This window comes from Vespula pensylvanica, chromosome 5 (assembly GCF_014466175.1).
Source record: "Vespula pensylvanica isolate Volc-1 chromosome 5, ASM1446617v1, whole genome shotgun sequence".
Lineage (NCBI taxonomy): Eukaryota > Metazoa > Arthropoda > Insecta > Hymenoptera > Vespidae > Vespula > Vespula pensylvanica.
Window position 1 is genome coordinate 6,221,450 of NC_057689.1, and position 15,127 is coordinate 6,236,576.

Consider the following 15,127-nt stretch of genomic DNA (forward strand, 5'->3'; position numbering starts at 1 on the left):
CGTACGGCGAGTTATCGAATTATAGTAGAGAGTAGAATAGACTGATTATATGAACTTTGAAACGAAAAAGACGATTGGTTGTTGGTCCAAACAGAACCTACACACGATTGATTTCCACCAATGGGCGTGAGCGTTACTATTTCATAATACCGTTAGAAGATACAAAGGTATGGCAGCCATTTTAAGTGAATGTCTCGTCCTGCGTAAGCAGTAGTGTGCGTGTAATTTTCGCAAAGAGTCAAAATAATTTGTCTCGTGATGCTTCTATATCCGAAAATGTTTTAATAAGGTAAATTTTAATTAATGTTATTTAATATCGAAAGCGACAGTTTTTATAGAACGTGAAAAATTATTGTTTTCATTGTTATTAAAATTTTTTGCACGGGCGTTGAGGAAATCCAGATGCGTGGTAGTTATTCTTACGCGACTAATATTTCTCTCGCGTTCTAGAACATATAATTGTGTTAATGTGAAAATTCTAAAAGGACATATAGTGTGCGTAAATTTATTAGTTTATAAAAATAATCGATAAATGTACCAACAAAATTCATCAACTTCCAAGGAGTTCCAGATATTACATAAATAGAGATACTATTGTGCTAATTTCTTTTTCGAAGTTAACTGCATAAGGCGTAGCATCATCTTTTTAAATGAAATAAATGATTTAAAGAAAATAGTGTTATTTTTGTTTTATTTATTTAAATATAGTGAAAGTGAAATTTTCTTAAATTCATTATTAAGCCAATTTCATCATATATTTATATTTAAATACATTTGGATTGTTAGTGTTTTTATAATAGTGAAATAAATTAATATTTGTATATTAATATATAAATCATCAAAGTAAAGTAATTTATTTGGAATGTACTTGTTTAGTGTACAAATGTAGATGTTTATATTTTGTGAAGAATTTATTTATATATCATATAGTGTATTATTTACGAATTGATATTCGTAAATATTTTTTTTCTGCTGTGCAAAAGATCTTATTAAAACTGTTATTACATTTTATCTAAAAAAGTAAAAATTAAAAAATCATAAATAATTATAGTATTATATATATTTTATATATTTTTTCTGTTATGTTTTTTTATCATACTATAGTGCGGTAACCGTGATTACTGGGACAAGGAATTGGTGCATTTATTTATTGGCAACTCGTCAAAATGACTTCAGCAAAATCTAAAGAAATAGCCGATGAGTACATCTCATCGCTGTCTGATCTTACGATTAATAGCAAGCCGCTTATCAATATGCTTACTATGCTGGCAGAGGATAATGTTGAACATGCATCTGCAATCGTCCAAGCTGTCGAAAATCATCTACAAAAGGTTATTTATATTTTGTAGTTATTCTAAGGAAAAATTCAATATTTTTGTCAAACGTTCTTGTAATGAAAATTATTTTCTATTTTATATTCTTGGATATCACATATCACCGTATATCCATTTGTTATAATTCATGCTTATTACAATGTCATGAACAATTAAGATAACTGTTTCTTTCTATATAATAATGCAATGATTATTTTAAAAATTTATCTAAATTATCTCCATATTTTATAATTATGTATAAAATATGGTGATGCGATATTTTTTTAATCAAATGATACAATTGTGTACATCTACTTAATTATTAATCTAGTTTCATGTTTCAAAACCTTATGTCTTTAAGGTAATGACTAATTAATTTATATATAATCAATTTAGCAAAATAAGATATAATTTTTTCTTTCTTGTCCATTCTGTGTTGAAAACAAATGGATATATTGTTTTTCAAATATTATAATTACTTTTATTAATTTTTCTATATAAATATCATAGTATATTATGTAGTAAACAGATAAAGAAAAAGTATTTTTACAATTTACAATATTTATACAATAATATTGTACAATATACATATAGTTTACAACTTTTAAAAATTTCTAGATCATAATTTGTTTCATTACATAAAAATAAACATATTATATTTTTTTCTGTGACAATTTTTTTTTTTTTGAAATATATTAAAATATTATAGTAGTGTCTTCTATATGAGAGCGAATAAAGCTTTGTAATTTCATGATTAGCTACATAATTATTGCAATTAGGTTATATGAAATGTTAGATTGCAGTGAAAGAAACAATTTTGATCTTTTCTTGTAAATGCGATAATGTTATATGTATTTAACAAGATATGAGTTAATATTTATTTAAATAAATAACAGAATACTAATTAAGAAATTAAATTATATGAAGTCAGATACTGTGATAAAATTAAAGAATATGTTTTTGTGATATTGAGTATTATGAATATACAATACTAGCATGGAAATAAAATACTGTTTTATATTATTGACCTCTATGATGCAATCATTTCATTGTGAATATTTTATGTCTTGTCTCTTTTTATAAAGTAAATCTTAATTATAATTATAAATTATTTTCAAAATTCAATATATGATAATGAAATGTGATAGTATTTATAACATATATAGATATGCATATTTCATTCAGGCTCTTAAATTTAGGTTGCTATTTGATTTATCCCAGATATAAACATTCACTTATATGTTTAATAAGTGAAAAAATTCATATCTTATAAGTTTTATGATCTTAAAGTTTTGTCAACAAAATTTTATATCTTTGGAGCCTTCTTTAATATTGATTATCTTTATAAGATGTTTAATGTATTTATTTATTTGATAATTAATATCAGAACATCTGAAATAATTGTAATACAAAAAATAGAAGGATGGTGTGTTATTGTTTCAATAGGTGAGGAGTGATATCAAGCTACCTGTACTTTACCTCATCGATTCTATTGTGAAGAATGTTAATGGAACTTATCTAAATCTCTTTACCCAAAATATTGTGAATACATTTTGTGGAGTTTTTGAAAAGGTATTGTTTTGTATTTGATTGAATTTATCTTATGTTAATAGAAAAAATGATTATAAATACTGTGATTTCAATTCTATAATTTTATTAATTTAAAGAAATGAATTGTACATATATATAGAGAGAGATTTCTTTTTCTGCTTAACCAATACAGGAAGTTAAAAAATATTTTCTCAGTTACAAACTTCTGCATTCAACTTCATAGAAGCTTCTCAAGTGTTGCACATTTTATGCTACTATAAGATAATGGTTTCATCAATATGGTATTGAACTCACAGTTCCATAGCAAAGGTTTAATATGAACTCTTGCACTAGAGTATAACATTTTTTATTGCAGGATAATATTATGAAGTAATTTCATTTCAGTTGATATTACTTTGTTATATTGCATATAATAAATAAATAAAATCTATTTATATTTGCAATTAAAAGCTTATTTTTGCTAATGTTTTTCTAATAATTCAGGTGGATGAAAATACTAGAGCTAGTATGTGGAAGTTGCGGCAAACCTGGAATGATGTATTTCCTGCAAAGAAGTTATTTTCATTAGATGTACGAGTACAAAGTATTGATCCTGCTTGGCCAATCACTGCCTCTCCTACAAGTATATCTTCAGGCTCCATTCATGTTAATCCTCGTTTTTTATCTATGGTAAAATTATTAAATATTTAAAATTGTATAGAAAATTTTCATTCATTATTCAAATTATTCGTTATTTAAAATCGTTGATTATTTCTAGCCTCAGCAAACAGCAACATCAATCGTTCAACCAATTGTACCGCCAGTTAAGTTACCACCAGGTGATCCAGTATCTACCACAGAAGCTGTAATGCGAGAGCAACTATTGAAGAAGCAAAGAGAATTGTTAGAATTACAAAAGAAAAAAATTGAATTGGAATTGCTTCAAGCCAAAGCTAGTTTGGAACAACAACAGAGGCAACTTGATAAACAAACTGGAAGCTTAAAAACAGACATAGTATGTAATAATAGATATAGAAATAAATGTTGTTTCTCTTAATTTATAAAAATAAATAATTTATATACATTCATTTAATTTCTATAGGTTGTGCCATCAACCACTGTTGGTCCAAGTACAGAAAGTACTACTCAAGGAAAGCCTACAACACCCGTTGTGTCGAATCCAACACCAAAACAGGTTACAAAACAGGTAATTTCAATCATGAAAAAATAGAAAGATAGCATCTAACTATTTAACAAAATGTTCTTAAACTTAAAATAAAATCTTTTCTTTCATAGAAACTTTATTCTATTTTTATATAATTTGCAGTTTCCAGCTGCAGCTGCATCATTGTTGAAAAATGCAGGCACGAATAATGGTCCTCGAATTGCACCAGCAAGTAGTATAGCAGTAGCGTCTGCTAGGCCAATGTCACGCGATCCTCGATTGAAGACTGCATCCGTTCAGGAGGTGACAACCGCGGATCCGCGACAGCGACAGAGTACGACCGGCCAAAAGGAGATCCGGAGTGGTGAAGGCCAAACGCAGTTAGCGCCAAATATAAACACTGTACTTTCAGATCAATTAAAACACCAATTACTTCCGAAACAGGCTGTGACTAGCACTATCAACAAGCCTCCGACAAATCTTGCCGGCTCCGATACACAAACGATAAACGCTAGTAATAACACTAATGCTAATACGAACCTCAACAATAATAATAAAAGTTTCAGTGGTAACGCAAATAAAGATGCTGTCTCGCATCGAACAAGTCAAAAGAAAGACCCTCGATCGTCTAGTAATAGTAGCAATAACCTAAACAGTAATTGCTCCAAAAGTGCCCAAAGTTCGTCAGTCAATAGCAGTTCTTCGACTTTGTCAACAAGTAATAGGGGAGGTGGAGGAAGTGACATCAAGACAAAAGATGTGAAGAGTTTAAGTTCACGAAGCTCTTCATCGTCTACAATTGACAAATCTTCCACTTCCTCTAAATCCTCATATAGAAAAATAGGTAACAAATCGCGTTCTAAACAACCTCAATCGTCCCCGAGTAAGGTGCCGAAAGTCGACAGGGATTCCAGTCCAGTTAGGTCTAAATCACGTGAAAAAGACAGTGGAGACAGTTCACCATCTTCGCGTACCTCTCCTCAGTCCTCTTTCCAAACTTCTAAAAATCGCAAGAAGATAAAATCGAGAAAGCGCAGTCCAAGTTCCCCGTATAGAATACCCCGGCGTAACGACACAAAATCCAATTCAAGCTTAAGCAGTTCAGGTGGTGTTACTGAGGAGGAACAATCCGGTTCATTAATAGTATCTCCTCCTCATCCACCGACATTTAAAGAAATCAGGCCAAACGCTAGACAAAGAAATTATGTACGTCGAAATAAGGATGATAGTCTTAGTCCAGAACGTTCACCTGTTAATTCTGGGAACGTTCAAGTTACCACAGAACCAACACTGGAGTCATCCAGTAAAGACGAAGACCTCAGAGCTACATTGCCCCTTCCTGGTACTAATACCACCGTAGCTGAAAAGAGTGAGTCTATATATTGTGTTCAATTTTTTATGTTGCTAAATTATAATTTTCAGATGATTGTATCTTAAATACTTGATACAAAAATTATACATAGTGTAACTAAAATTAATTTTTAATATTAAATTATAATTATAATGCACATTAAAGGTATCTGTAAATTTATTGATGATATAAATTAATACATTTTATTTTACAAGACAAGCATTTTTAGTGTGAGTTTAAGACTCACACTAATCGCAATTTTCAACATAATCATCTATAATAGAAATTGACAAAAATGGCCTGAAACCTTAAGCTTATATTACAACACGCCACGTTAACGTCTATTATACTATTTTCAATTCTTTACAGAAGAAGATCTAGATCTTCGTGTCTTGCCACCAGTTAATACAAATAAAAGACAAAGTACTGAGCATTTGGAACCAACAGTAATTAAAAAGACAAAAGCAGAAAAGTTTGATGCGTAAGTACTATCAAAATAAATGTCAAAAAAAAAAAAAAAAAAAAAAAAGATTTAGAACTGTTTTTAATGTTTACTTTATTATGGTAAATAGATTATTTGGAAACGAAGACGTTGATTTGAGAACATTGACGCATCCTAAGGCTGGTCGACCACCGACACCACCACCACCAGTGATTTCCGGAGAAGATGGCAAAGACAGTTGGGCAAAACTAAAAACTCCTTCAAAGAATGACAGAGAAAAACAAGTGAATAATAATGATGACAAACGCGATAGAGATCGTAATAGAGATAGATTAGGTCGTCTCAGACTTTATAATAAATTGCCAGACGATCCAAAAGACAGACGAAGAACGTTGTCTAATGAGGATCAGGATTCTCGACCTGGTCGAAGAGGACGCGAAAATGATAAACCAGAAAGAAACGAGGATCGAAATATTGAAATAATAATGAAACAAGCTGCAGAACAACTTAATCAAGGATCGATTACAAAAACACAATATAATACATTAATACAAGAGGTTTTGCATATGAGTGAAGATCGAAAATTGAGAGCAGCGCAGCGTAAAGAAAAAGAGGCAGGTTCTATAGTATGGGAAAAAGGAGTATCATTGGATATTAATGGTCCAGTTGATCGTACATCTACTTTTAGCCCATCTGGTGAAAAAGAAGTCATAAGGAATAAGGATCATCCTATTCCTAGAAATCCAAATGGTCCAAGATGGCAAAGCCAGCCATGGCAGCAGCCAGGTCCATGGGCACACCCACCAGGTCCTCCTTATGGTGGCCCTCAAGCACATTTTAATGCAGATTTTAGACCTGTAGGACCTTGGCAAAATCCAAGACATTTTGGCCCAATGAGGCCAGATTATCCGTATCATGGTGCTTATAATCACAACATTGGTCCAAATCCTCGACTAGGGCCTGGTATGATGGGTCCAATGGGTCCTAATGGTCCCATCATGTCTAATCTCTTACCAAATGGACCGATTGGCCCAATAGGTATGCCAAATCCTTCCTTGTCATTATCAGGTATGAATGGACCTGGAATGATGATGAATAATGGACCAATTCCAAGTTTAATGTCGAATCCAAATATACCACCTCTGAGTACTGGAAGAAATGTTTCACCAAATGCTACAACAACAAAATACGATCTTGAAGATGGAGATCAAAATTATAATGCTGCACTGCCGAAAAATCAAGGTCCGCATAGCCGTGAACTACCTCCTCCAGACCCGCAGTTATTAGACGAAATTGCACGAGATACTATGAAGTCTATAAATATTGATAATATCCCAAGAGAAATCAGATACTACGGTCAAACTGGTGTAGTTTTCATGAATTGGGATGATCCGAGAGAAATCGGATTCCAAGATGGTGTAAGGCGAATTTTAATAGATGATAAAGATACTATAACTTGTGCATTCAATGATCAGTATAAAGAATTCATTTATGATGGAGAAGTTCACAGGTATTTCCCAAATAAATATATTGTTAATCTTGTATTTACACGTTATATTGACATGTATTTTATATTTATATGTTATTATTATTATATTCTGTTTCCAGAATAAAATTGGGTGCACCAACAAGAGAATTGTACGTTGATGATCGTTGGTACGAATGTTATTTTGGTGGAATGCCTGTAACTATAGAGCTTGGTGGTAAAAAAGTAAATATAAAATTAGAAGGTCCTCCGCCGCAAGTAAAGATTGGTACTGTTAAAAGAACAGATTTAGTAGTTGCTAAAATTAATCTTATAATTAATGCTAGAAATATGGTGCCTGTCTTTTTGGATGCAAAACCACAAATGTAAGTAATTTTGAAATAATGTTGAATAAAAAAAAAAAACTTACACGTTCACGCCGGCGCGTACCATCGGTGGTTCGCGCTCGAATTTTATATACGCTTGATTTTCCGTCAGAGTGAGCGTATCAATAAAAATTTAGTTCGTTTAGTAACTAGAAAAAATTGTCATACTTAAAATTTCAATAATGGATGAAGAAAAGCATTAATATGAGCGCCGCCCCACAGAGAGAAACGCAAAAACAAGTGCCGGCGTGAATGCGTTAAAACAATCATATATATATATATATGTTATGTTTACTTATAACATAATTTTTATAGATTTGAAATTGAAGGCAAGCCTCATACATTAGAATTCATAGACGCTTTGCAAACGGTACTTTTAAATGGTCGACCGTTTAAAGTTGAATTTGGAGGATTACCTAAGCCGATCATTGTAAGAGATAAAAAACATTTTATTAGATTTTCTGTATTACCGCGAGGTATACGTGCTGGATACGTTAAGATAGCAGGAATGAGAGGTGAAGAACCCATTGAAGCACCATCAACTCCACCTTTATTAAATCAAAAACCTAAAATTGATACTACTCCTGCTCCTACTCAGCTTCCATCTATAGAACAGGAATCTACATCTCAAGATGGTTCAGATCTCAGAACTACACCAAAACCAGGTAAGTATTACCCAAATTTATTTGTTTAAATCTATTATCTGTTTAGTTTCTTCAATTGAAAGCTTCAATATCTTTGTAGAACGAATCGTAAGTACTTATAATATTTCATTTTTGTTGTAGTAATAAATCGAAATATTACAGATTTACAATTGGATATTCTATCTTCTGTTCTACCATCTGCCATGGCACCATCGTCTGGTTTGTCTTATCAAGCAGAACCGGCTGAAAATCCTCCTACTTCGACTCCAGCTTTATCATTGCCATTAAATATGAATGAATTATTCCAGCGTTTAGTTGAGACTGGTATTGTACCAAATCTTACAGAGAAAAAGAAACAGGAAGAAGAAGAGAAAAAGGATCCAGAAATTATTCCTGTTTCTTTTGATAAGCCAGAAACGCTTAAAGTGTACGAATTAATGTTACCTACATTTTTATTACCGATATTTATTATTTAAGAAGCATAAAAAAATGTCTTTTTTATATATTCATTTGCAGGAAGCAATCAGCCATAGCTGCTGCTTTGTACAGTGGAATGCAGTGTAGTTCCTGCGGTGCAAGATTTGCACCTGAATTAGCAACGCGATATAGTCATCATTTAGATTGGCATTTTAGACAAAACAGACGTGAACGAGATTCTGCGAGAAAAGCACATTCTCGACCGTGGTATTATGACGTTAGCGATTGGATACAGTTCGAGGAAATCGAAGATCTTGAAGATAGAGGTATATATATACTCATATATATCTTGGTTTAATTAACACGCAATCTCGACATTGACTTAATCAATTAAATTTAGCTCAAAGTTGGTTTGAAACGGAAAAGCAAACAGCAGAAATAGAAGGTATTGCTACTGAGGATACACCACAAGAAACACAACAACCAAGTGTTCCTACTGGCTCTGATGAAGATTCTAGATGTCAAGTGTGTCACGATGCTTTTGAGCAATTTTACAATGAGGAAAAGGAAGAATGGCATTTAAGGCCAGCAATTAGTTATGAAGGAAAAAATTTCCATCCGCTATGTCTTGAAGATTATAAGGTATGTTTCTCTTTTTCTGTTTGTATTATTCTAAATATTATAATTTTCAGTTTTACGTATCTGAAGACGATGATTATATTGATGTAATTTTATTAATAAATTTTCTGTTTGTTGCATTCGTACGAAAATAGGAAAAAAGTCTTGTGGTATGTGCTTCTTAATTAATATTCGTATGTTGCACTTCCTCAAGTGTTTAAAATATTCGTAGAACTAGTATGAACAATCTGTACGCCTGAACTTGTGATAGTCCAAAGCATCTTTTCTTTCCTTTACATTTCCCACTTCATGTTCATTTTATGCATATATGAAGTGCAAAACACTTTTATTTGACAGAAAATGCACTGCCTAAAATATAGATGAAAATATAAAACAGTATATATCTAAAACATTTTCTTTCTTTTTTTTTTTTACTATGTTCCTGTAATAAATTTTTTTTTTTTTTATTCTTTACCTTTGTCTGTCTTACTGTTATATTTTATAATGTCCAACTTTTATAGTATTATCTTTTACTTATTATACATATACGTGTGATGTGTATAATAAATGTAGGTACTTTTTAGATCAAAGGTAAAGCACTACACTTATATGTATTACCGGATATTTTTATTGTATATTAAAATTTAGATAAGCATCATATATAAATTTTATGTTTTCTCTGTGTATTTTCCTAATTAAAGAGTATACTTAATAATTCATGTAATAAACCACTTTTTGTTGTTTCATAACTTTAGAGAGCTCTGGAAAAAACTGCTTTGGCACTTGAGGAAACAATCGGAGAAATGGAAGATGAAAAGAAAAGTGGTGTAGAAGAATCTATTGTAGAAGAAGAAATTAAAATTCAAGTTTCAAAAATAGAAAGTAATATTATTGAACAATCGACTATTCAACAAGAAGATACAGTGCTTATAGAAGAGCAAAAAGTTTCTGGAATTGAAGATGCAGAAGATTCTACGAGTTTAAAAAATATGGAAAATCAACAAGATGAAGAAGTGGAAGACGAAAAGATCGAAAATACAGACAATGACAAATTGAAGGTAGAAGAATTAGAAAAAATAGAAATACATTTACGAGCGGACGAAGAAAAATCTCAAAATGAATCAATCGAAAGTAATTCATTCGAAAATATAAAAATCAAAGAAGAGCCATTGGACGAAATCGAAGAGCAAATAGAAGAACAATTTGACTTTACTAATATAGATATTAAAGAAGAACCTATAGAACCTGAGCCAGGTACGTATTATTTAATTATATGGAAAGGATTATCAATTCACAGAAAAAAAAAAATATTTAAATTTGTATAGAGATTGTACTTGATCGTTTCTAAAAATGGTACCTTAGTTAAAGACATTAATTTTCCTAATGAAATTTGTCTTTATTATTTTGTTGAGTCTTTAACGAGATTGTTTTATCAGATCCAGAAGAGAGCATAGTAAGTGAACACGCAACGGTAGACACAACGTATGCAGCTGTGAAAAGTTCTATTGATGGAAATGTGGAATTGGATTCTACTCCGGCAACATTACCAACAACACCATCTCGTATTAAAATCAATATTACAAAAGCCTTGAATACTAGCAAGGAACCTGAAGAACCAAAGGAGAAACAAATTGTGGAGCCTCAAGTTGAAGAGCAAACAGAGCCTTTAGTGCCTGCTTCTATCAAACCTACTTTGCTAGGTAGAAAATTATCTACCTTACCTCCCGTAGAAAAGGGACAAGAATTATCTGGACTCTGTTCAATAATGTAAATAGTATCTGTAAAATATTTTACGCGAATCTATGGACACCCTAGCGGTTTGTGTGAAGTATGTGTTCGCGAAGGAGTTTGATTTATTCATAACACCTTTTAACATTAAGTTCGTATATTGTATATCACCTTTTGTGCGGCTCGTACGACATGATGTGAAATGTTTATTTAAATATTTTAATATCGTGCGTACAATAATAGCCATATCTTGAAATTGTTATTTATATATTTTTCTTTTTTTCTTCAGTTTCAAAATTTTAGGTAAAAATTTTAATACGTGTATCATTATACACGATAATATTTCATTTATTACTGTCGACTACGAGATAAAAAACATCACGTCGTAAGAGTTAAGAATACTTTGTAATATGTGCAAGTGTGAATGTGTATGTATGAATATTTGCCGTTATATGTAGTATGAGAGAAAAGTTGCATGTGTATGATGCAAGTGAAATGATTGAAGTGAAGTAATAAGGTGATGTAGCATTCCTAATAGTATTGAGTGCAATCACAATTCGTGACATGTCAACAAAGTTAGAAATGTCATGAAGATTTACGATGGTCTGCACAAGACTTATTGAGAATTTCGTACCGTTTGTACTTTGTAAACTACAAATTCTGCATAGGTTAATTTATAAAATTACTGTTCGTTTAAGAGGTGCTTCGTGGAACTATACACAAAAATCATTGCACCTAACAGGATTATTTATAAAGAATCGAATTTGCCCGAATCAATTGTTAAAAATGTACAAATTGTGTGATATGTGATTGTCTGTTGCATTGTACATACTTTCAACAATGATATGATCACAATGAGATTAGGTAAGACACAAAAATTAGTACTAGAGTCATTATTTTGTTGTATAAAAGAAGACTTGTTGATTATTCGGGTTTTGACTTCCTCTTTCGTTACTTATTATCCTATAGTAACCTCTATAATATCCTTTATGATAATAACAGTTGCAGCGTAATTAATTAGTGATTTGGATTTTTAGCCATATCTAGGAGTACTTGGAGAAATAAAAAAAAAAAAAAAAAACAAAAATGCTAAAAAATTAGTCTAACTTAGTTGAAAATCTATCTCAATATTCAATAAAGGATTTTTTAAAGATAAAGATGACTTGTTAAATCTCATCACATTTTCCATCTTAGACTTTTTACTGTTGCAAAATAGTTATTTCAGACTTGTTATATTATGTATTGTAAAAGAAATTGAATATTATTGACAAATTTTACTAACGATGTTTGAAGGAAAAAAAAAACGATATAGTAATGGATTATGAGAGAACCTAAAATAAATGAAAATTTTGTATAAAATAATTGATAATAAAAAGATGATGTAAAATTATCGTTTTTGTAATGCATCATTGAATGTTTGTCTGTTAATGCGATTATTCGTTTTTATCCACTAAAATATTTTTATCATTTTCGTTTTACTTATAATTCATGCATCTAAAATTACTTTCCATTTATATGAAAAGTAGTCTTATCATGTGAGAAGTAAACCAACAACAATCCTGTAACTTTTATTCATAAATTGCAATTATGTGGCCATCTTGGAAAAGGAATTGTATCCTTAATATTTGTTATTCCCAAGACACATTGCAAAAATCTTTCAAAACCCATCCCAAAACCACCAGTAGATACATTGCCGTATTTGCGTAATTCTAAATACCATGATAAATTATGATTAGAAGGTAATTTTAACTTCAACTTTTCATAATTATCTTCGCGAATGCTTCCTCCAACTAATTCTCCAACAATTGGTACTAAAAGATCCAGTCCTGCAACCTTTGAATCAAATTTATAAATCCAGAAACAAGTATGTCTATCATTTCTTAATAATTAAATATTACTTACTGTATCATTTATATTATCTTACCTTAGAAGAATCATTTGAACACTCTTTCATATAAAAAGGTTTACCCTCTTTTGGCCAGTTTATAACAAAAAGAGGAACACTATTATTATATTTTACTAAAAAAAGTTCATGTTCTTTGGTCAACACATCTCCATATTTGATAGGATGCTGTAATTGAACTGCATGATCATTCAAAATATTTACTGCTTCATCATAAGTCATGTATCCAAATTTGCTATTTAACCACTGTGGTTCAGTAGCACCAATATGATGGAAATCAAGGGAGTTATGATCAAGCATATCTTTAGTTACAGTTTTCACTAAGAGTTCAATTTCTTCTGCTATTTCTTCAATATTTGAAACAAATGCTTTTTCAGCTTCTACCATATAAAATTCTGATAAATGCAATCTTGACTTTGAATTTTCAGCTCTAAATGTAGGTCCAAAAGTATATACCTTTGAAAGAGTCCTAAAAATACCTGAATATTTATAGATTTCTAAGATTTTCTATACAAGAAATAATAATAATACATTATTCATATAGTTTTAATCACCTTGCAAGAACTTCTAACTGTAATTGTCCAGACACAGTTAAATATGCTTTAGAATTAAAATAAATTTCATCTAATGACATACCATCTTTCTTCATACTCTCAAGAACTTCTTTGGAATCAGGTCTTACAATAAAAACTTCACCTGCACCTTCACAATCATTGGAAGTTATTATTGGTGTATGAATATGTATGAAATTTCTACTTCTAAAATGATTATTAATATTTGCAGTAGCTATGTCACGTAACCGTAATAAACTACTGAACTCCTGTGCTCTTGGCCTTAAATGTAAATATTGTCTTAAATATTCTGCATTATAAGGTTTCTTTGGTTGTAATGGATATCCTTTGGTAACATCACATGTACCAATAACGTGTGTCTCATTTACTTGTAATTCCAATCTACCATTAGGTGCTAAAGTCACTATACCTTCTGCATTAATACTACTTCCATAAGTTAAATCAACTGGTTTAGAAGATTTAGGTATAACAACCTGGAGCATTTCATTGGTTGATCCATCATTAACATCAAAAAAAATATTATTTTTCATTTTCCTGATTGCATACACCCATCCCTGAATAAAAAATGCTATACTTTTTGACTATTAAGAAATTCTTTCTAATAGTAATGTATTGAATATATATATAAAAAAATATTAAATATAATCTAAAAAAAATGCTTAAAATGTAGAATGATCGATGTATGAAAAATTCGTAATTAATAGGATTCTATTATGAAAGAGAATAATTAAGTACATATAACAATGGGAAGCTAACCTGTACTTTTGTACTTTTTCCCACGGGTTTCTCCAAAATGATATCTAAAATTCTTGAAAAATGACGTGCATTGCGCTTAAGAAGATATTTCTGTATAAACAATAATCGTGTTATATTTCTAGAAAACATATTAAGAGAAAAATATCTTCTAAATCACAATCACAATAAAAATCAAATTTCTTTCGTTTACACATACGCAAGTACAAGATGGAGTCTTATGACAATTTAGTAACGAGTTATTCCTGAACAATAGATACCAGATGGAGCTGTAAAATTGTGAAATTTTCCATTAGTAACAAAATTATTAATTGTGTTAATAGTTTTTTTTATAACAAAGATATGATAAAGATATAACAAAGGTATAACAAATAAGTAATAAGAAAGTATAAATGTTACAGGAACAAAATACGTATTTTATTTATCATTAGTCGTTTTCTAACACATTCTCAGGTTTGCATCGCACTACCGACAGAAGGTCAAAATAAAATAATGATTAAAACATTGTCCGCTAGATACGCTTAGTTCTTTTTTCTATAGACATCACTTCCTATGCTATTTTAATTCTATTTTATCGACCTCGACGTGTTCGCTATAAATATCTTAATTTCTTTAATTGTTTTCAAAAAGTACAACATTTATAAATTGTTTATAGTTTAAAAATAACAACTGCGATACATAATAAAAAAAACTATTATTTCATTTGTCAATAAGTTAAAATATCGATGTAATCACTTTTCACTTATTATAGTAGGTATATTTATATCACGTATTTACTCATTATGCTTTGTTCCAGTTAACGAAATAAAAAAAATTAACCTTCATAACTACAGATTGAAT

At 30.4% G+C, this 15,127-nt stretch overlaps 2 protein-coding genes across 5 annotated transcripts; one reads left to right on the forward strand and one right to left on the reverse strand.

Annotated features, from left to right (window-relative positions):
• Positions 1-152: 152 nt before the first annotated feature.
• LOC122629309 lies at positions 153-11,986 on the forward strand. Of its 2 annotated transcripts, XM_043812602.1 has the most exons (17): positions 153-289; positions 1,105-1,331; positions 2,760-2,885; positions 3,348-3,533; positions 3,622-3,858; positions 3,946-4,050; positions 4,171-5,377; positions 5,729-5,840; positions 5,932-7,311; positions 7,410-7,652; positions 7,968-8,317; positions 8,459-8,723; positions 8,813-9,039; positions 9,114-9,355; positions 9,487-9,501; positions 10,087-10,585; positions 10,768-11,986. In XM_043812602.1, the coding sequence occupies exons 2-17, from the start codon at positions 1,167-1,169 to the stop codon at positions 11,100-11,102; spliced, it is 5,694 nt and encodes a 1,897-aa protein (XP_043668537.1). In that variant the 5' UTR covers positions 153-289; positions 1,105-1,166; the 3' UTR covers positions 11,103-11,986. The 2 variants fall into 2 exon arrangements, with proteins under 2 accessions (XP_043668537.1, XP_043668538.1); XM_043812603.1 differs by lacking the exon at positions 9,487-9,501.
• A 625-nt stretch (positions 11,987-12,611) lies between these two features.
• LOC122629313 (probable asparagine--tRNA ligase, mitochondrial) lies at positions 12,612-14,522 on the reverse strand. Of its 3 annotated transcripts, none has more exons than XM_043812625.1 (4): positions 14,291-14,521; positions 13,517-14,088; positions 12,984-13,431; positions 12,612-12,892 (listed from the first exon to the last, which is right to left on the reverse strand). In XM_043812625.1, exons 1-4 carry the CDS (start codon positions 14,417-14,419, stop codon positions 12,632-12,634), a joined length of 1,410 nt encoding a protein of 469 aa, XP_043668560.1. In that variant the 5' UTR covers positions 14,420-14,521; the 3' UTR covers positions 12,612-12,631. The 3 variants fall into 3 exon arrangements, with proteins under 3 accessions (XP_043668560.1, XP_043668561.1, XP_043668562.1); XM_043812626.1 differs by having other exon boundaries at positions 13,517-14,102; positions 14,291-14,426; XM_043812627.1 differs by having other exon boundaries at positions 12,725-12,885; positions 14,291-14,522.
• Between the last annotated feature and the right edge of the window lie 605 nt (positions 14,523-15,127).